This window comes from Elephantulus edwardii, unplaced genomic scaffold (assembly GCF_000299155.1).
Source record: "Elephantulus edwardii isolate Elephantulus edwardi_28Jun2011 unplaced genomic scaffold, EleEdw1.0 scaffold00529, whole genome shotgun sequence".
Taxonomy (NCBI): Eukaryota; Metazoa; Chordata; class Mammalia; order Macroscelidea; family Macroscelididae; genus Elephantulus; species Elephantulus edwardii.
The window spans coordinates 292,975-298,238 of record NW_006400279.1 but is presented as its reverse complement, the minus strand read 5'-3'; the positions used below and the strand labels follow the sequence as shown (position 1 = coordinate 298,238).

At 48.8% G+C, this 5,264-nt stretch overlaps 1 protein-coding gene across 1 annotated transcript in view; it reads left to right on the top strand.

The window, feature by feature from the left end:
- Nucleotides 1-5,128, top strand: part of ARSH (arylsulfatase family, member H) — a 19,415-nt gene extending 14,287 nt beyond the window's left edge. The window contains exons 7-11 of the mRNA XM_006903182.1: nucleotides 251-364; nucleotides 428-448; nucleotides 2,818-2,980; nucleotides 3,882-4,003; nucleotides 4,761-5,128. Coding sequence (XP_006903244.1) covers nucleotides 251-364; nucleotides 428-448; nucleotides 2,818-2,980; nucleotides 3,882-4,003; nucleotides 4,761-5,128 — 788 coding nt within the window. The remainder of the gene's footprint in view (nucleotides 1-250; nucleotides 365-427; nucleotides 449-2,817; nucleotides 2,981-3,881; nucleotides 4,004-4,760) is intronic.
- Nucleotides 5,129-5,264: the final 136 nt, after the last annotated feature.

Below are 5,264 nucleotides of genomic sequence, written 5' to 3'. Positions count from 1 at the left end.
AATTAATTAATTCTTGCACACTTGCTTCCCTCCATATCTGGGACGGTTTCTTTAATAACCAAAAGAAATCATAAAAATACCAGTGAAGGTTTACATAGCATATAAATTCATTCTCTTGTTGTCCTTTTTCTTTGCCTAACTTTCACCCAAGAACAAAATCCTGGACACTAAGTCACTGGGATGGAGACCATTGGAAAAAGAAAGAATCATACCAAAACCTGCAAGTCCTACTGTGTCCAATCTTTTCCAGGAAAGATCCTGGATGTCCTGGACCAGGAGCGTCTGACCAACACTACGTTGGTGTACTTCACTTCGGACAACGGTGGACACTTGGAAGCACAGGACGGGACGGCTCAGCTGGGAGGCTGGAACGGATGTGTTTATATCTGTGTGTTGGAAGCACAGGACGGGACGGCTCAGCTGGGAGGCTGGAACGGCATCTACAAAGGTGACGTGAGGGACCAGAGATGGGGGTGGTGGTGGTGGTGGTGGTGGTGGACACTTGTATCTCAGTGGACATCACAGATCAAGCTGGCACCGTGGTGGATGGACACGTTCAATTGGGGAGCACTCTTGTAAGAGTTCATAAGTGACCTGGCCATCTCAGTGGGGGTTGGAATTCAATGCGTGCACCTGGGGAGAGGCTCAGGGATGAACTCACCTGAAGAGGGGGGGAGGGAGAGGTGCTCTTGTAAGGACGGTTCTTCTAAACTCATGAGTGTTCAAGCTTGCACTAAGCGAGGGCCCTGGGGACAGACAGCACTGGAAGGGAGGTAGCCAGGCCCCTGTATTTGAAGCTTTCTTAAACTCATGCGTATCAGAGGTGTCTTTGTGAACATTGGGGTTCAGACTTGTGCTAGGTAACAGGGCCAGGTCCCTGCAGTGTTTGTTGTTGTTGTTGTTATGTGCCATCGAGTCACTTGCGACTCATAGCAACCCTATGTACAACAGCCCTAAACTCCACTCTGTCCTGTACCTAATCACATTGCCTCTGACACTCCCATCCCGATTACCCCAGTCACTGAATCAATCCACCTCATAGAGGGTCTTCCCCTCCTGCGCTGTCCCTCTACTCTACCCAGCATGATGTCCCTCTCCAAGGACCTGTCTCTCCTTGCAACATGTCCAAAGTATGTCAGACGAAGCCCCAGAATCCTTGCCTCCAAGGAGTAGCCTGGTTTAACCCTCTCCAGGATGAATCTGTTTGTTTTCTTGGCAGTCCAGGGTACATTCAGTATTCTTCTCCAGCACCACAGCTCAAAGGCATCAATTCTCCTTCTATCCTCCCTAGTCACTGTCCAACTCTCTGATGCATAACAAGTGATTGCAAAGACCATGGCCTGTATCAGGCACACCTTAGTCTCCAGAGAGACACCGTTGCTCTTGAGTATTTTAGAGAGGTCTCCAACAGCAGACTCTCCCATCATAATATATTTTTTTATTTCCTGGCTGCTGGTGCCAAGAGTGTTGACTGTGGAGCCGAGCAAACTGAAGCTGTGAACAATCAACCCTGCAGTGTGGGACTTTCTTAAACCAGTGCATGTCCAAGGCATTTCTGTGGGTATTAGGGTTCAGGCTTAAGGTCTTGAATATTCATTCAGGTGAAAGGGGGTTGCCTGAGTCTGGCCACCATGGCAGTTCTCGAAATCTCTCAAACGACCAGTCTCAGTGAGCACCTGAGTTCAAGCTTGTGCTGGGTGAAGGTTTTGGGGACATGCAGGCCTGAAAGGGGTTTGCAGGGCTTCCGCTGTGTGGGTTTGCCTAAACTTCATACACTTAGCCTCTGGTGTCTCTCAAGGGGTGTCTTGTGTTCAGGTCGGCACCTGAGGACGGGTTTGGGAATGGATTCTCCTGAATAGGACTCCAGTAATGTCCGAGTTTGGACTGCAGGGCTCATGTCGTGGACAGACCTGAAGGTGGCATTGTGGCTTTGAGATTCTCCTAAACTCACTAGCAAAGAATGTTTTGGTTTTTTTTTCCCTTCAACCCGAAGCCAAAAAGAATATGTGTCTGCAAGCGTGAGAGTTGGTGGCTTGGTTTCCAACTATTTCTTTCTCTGCAATTTCTTTTGTCTTGGGAAATATTTATTGCAATGAGACTTTTAAAAGAGCTTCGGACATCTTGCTGCATCGAGACCACGGCTTCTCACTGTCAAAATTGGCAGTGACTGGAGAGCATCATTCCGGAGCATGAGATTGTTCTGGGTGTCTTGTCAGGGGTGGGGCAACATTCCTGGGTTTCACCTCTCCATACCTGCCCTTTGCACCATGTTTTTTCACACTCTGTGCATGAAAAGATCACCCTGGTTGTAATTCCTCCAAAACAAACTTGTGTGTTCATTTGGACATCCGTGGGCTAGTTCGTCTTCTTCTCCCACAGCTCCACTCAAAAGGCATCAGTTGGGGAGCTCTGGTGGCCTAGTGGCAAGAAGCAGCACTGCAATCCCAGAGGCACGTGGTTCGAATCCACCAGATGCCCTGCTGGAGAAGGAGGGGCAATCTCCTGTACCTATCAGATACTATTCAAAAGGACACACACACACACACACACACACACACACACACACACAGATAATAAAAATTTAAAGGAAAAAATAAAGGCATCCATTTTTCTCTGTGCCTTATTCACTGCTCTAATGGAAACTATTGTAGGCTACACCTTACTCCTGGGAGTGACATTCTTGCTCCATGTCCCTCTATAGAGAGTATCTTGCAATGGTTTTTTTGTTTTGTTTTGTTTTTTGTTTTTCACATCTATGATGAGCACTGTCGTTTAAGAGCTTGATATTTTAATTCATCTTCAGGTTTTTTTCTACAGGTGGCAAAGGAATGGGAGGCTGGGAAGGCGGTATCCGTGTTCCTGGGATATTCCGGTGGCCCACTGTACTTGAGGCGGGAAAAGTAATTACGGAACCCACCAGCGTGATGGATGTGTATCCCACGTTGTCGTACGTCGGAGGAGGCATCCTTCCCCTGGATAGGTACAGAGACCACGCTGACCCCCTTAAAACGTGGCTACATATTGGCAGTTATGGGACCTTTTAATAGACACCTGTCCTCAGGCCAGCGGTGTTCTTGCATGCGGTAGATGGCTGCCTTCATACTTCACTACCAGCCAACAAGTTGTAGGTTCAATCTCACTCCAAGGCCCCTTTTAAGAAGAGTCAGGAAATCGACTCTCTTTCTAATTTGATTTTATTTCTTTTTTTTTTTTAATTATTAATTTCAATGAATATTTACAGTGACTTTGGATTTCCATTCATTCATTGTTGCTCTTTTCTCCCCTCCCAACCCTCCCTTGTAGTACACTCCTCTCTTGGAAAAGTAAAAGAAAAATTCTTTCATTGTTTTACAATCCCTCCTCCCAGGTTCACTCCACAATGCAGCCTTCACTCTGGAATCCTGTCATGACAAAAATACCTAATCACATATCCCTTTTGAACAGTTTTCTCCTTCATCTGTTTCAATGTAGTATACATTACTGAACCCATCTTTCTGAGTCTCTCCCCAACCCCAAGGTCAGTCCTATTTGACAACAGTGGCACCATGCAGTATTTGTCCTTTTGTGACTGAGATACTTCACTCAGCATAATATCCTCCAAGGTCAACCATTTTGAATAATATTGCATGAGTTCCTTGTTTTTCAGTGCTGCATAGTATTCCATGGTGTGAATATACCAGAGCTTCTCTATCCATTTTTTGTTCATGGGCACTTGGGTTGTTTCCAACTCCTTGCTATTGTGAACAAAGCCACAGTGATAAATGTGGGTGTGCCTTTTCCTGTTTTGACTCTCCAAACCTTCTCCTCCATGCTGAGAACTGACAGAGAGGACCAGGCTTTCCCCTCACTCCCCTCTGTCTCTGCTGTCTCCTCTCCTCAAGGGTCATTGACGGCCGTAACCTGATGCCTCTGCTGGAAGGGAGAGTGTCTTCCTTGCACCACGAGTTCCTCTTCCACTATTGCGGGACGTACCTGCACGCGGTCAGGTGGCACCAGCGGGACTGTGAGTATGTCCATGGACAGGATGGGAGTGGACACAGCACTCACGCCGTGGACTGGGCATGGGGGGCTAGGTGATATCAGTCCTACGAGGCTTCATGTATACATATACAAGCACTCGAGGACTCTCTTTCTTCATCTCTTTCACACCCTCTCCCTCCTACCGCTCACCCTTCTTATCCCTCCCTGTGTCTTTTCCTCTCCATCATCTATCACTCCCATGCTCTCCCTTCCTGCCCCCTCCCACTGTCCCACATCCCACTGCTTCCTTTCTTCTCCCTCTCTGCTCTGTTTATCTTTCTCACTTTCTCCTTCTCAGCAACACGCCAACCCCGTCTCCTCCCATCATATCCAACCCCTCTCTCCTCTCCAGCTCTCCCTCTCTAGATTTCTCCCTTCTCCCCTCTCTCTTTCTCCCACCTCTGTCCTCAGCTCCCTGCTCCCATACCTTCACAGAGGCAGATGCACACACAGAGAGCTTGGTGTTTTTCTACCCTGATTCATGATGAGTTAGCCGGTCAGTGTTTCATGCACTAAACCTTCCTGGGGACACTTTTCAAGGACCACGTGGTGTGTCCACCGTGTGTGGTGCGGACGTTAATTCATCTGTGTGGTACGGAAACTTCAGGTCCTTTGACTCAGGAATATCATCTACCCATTGGTCTCTGAGTCAGTTTTTAAGAAGGTAGGCATGCTTAGAAGGTGAGTCCTCTTGTCCCCTTTGACCAGTGACACGAGGAGAGGGATGCTTTGTCTTCCAGGTGACACCACGTGGAAGGTCCACTTTGTGACCCCCAAGTTCTCCCCGGAGGCAGCAGGTGCCTGCTACGGGAGTGACATGTGTCCCTGTTCAGGACACGTCACCCACCACGACCCACCCCTGCTCTTCGATGTCTCCAGGGACCCCTCGGAATCCCAGCCCCTGAGTCCTGACAACACAGCACTCTTTGACTCCGTGATGAGAAGAGTGGAGGCTGCCATCCAGGATCACCGGAGGAGCCTGACACCGGTTCCTCCACAGTTCTCCGTGTTCCACACTCTCTGGAAGCCCTGGTTGCAGCCCTGCTGCGGGGACTTCCCTTTCTGTGGCTGTGACAAGGAGGATGACCTCATCCCCGTGGCTCCGTGAATGAGGGCGGTGGAGCCAGAAGCACCTTAAGAATGCCAGTGACAACAGTCTCCCTTCCTCCTCCTTCAACGTGGGATGCACGTGGCTGCTGGAAACCATTCCACCACACCTGGACCCTCACATCCATCTCTCTCTC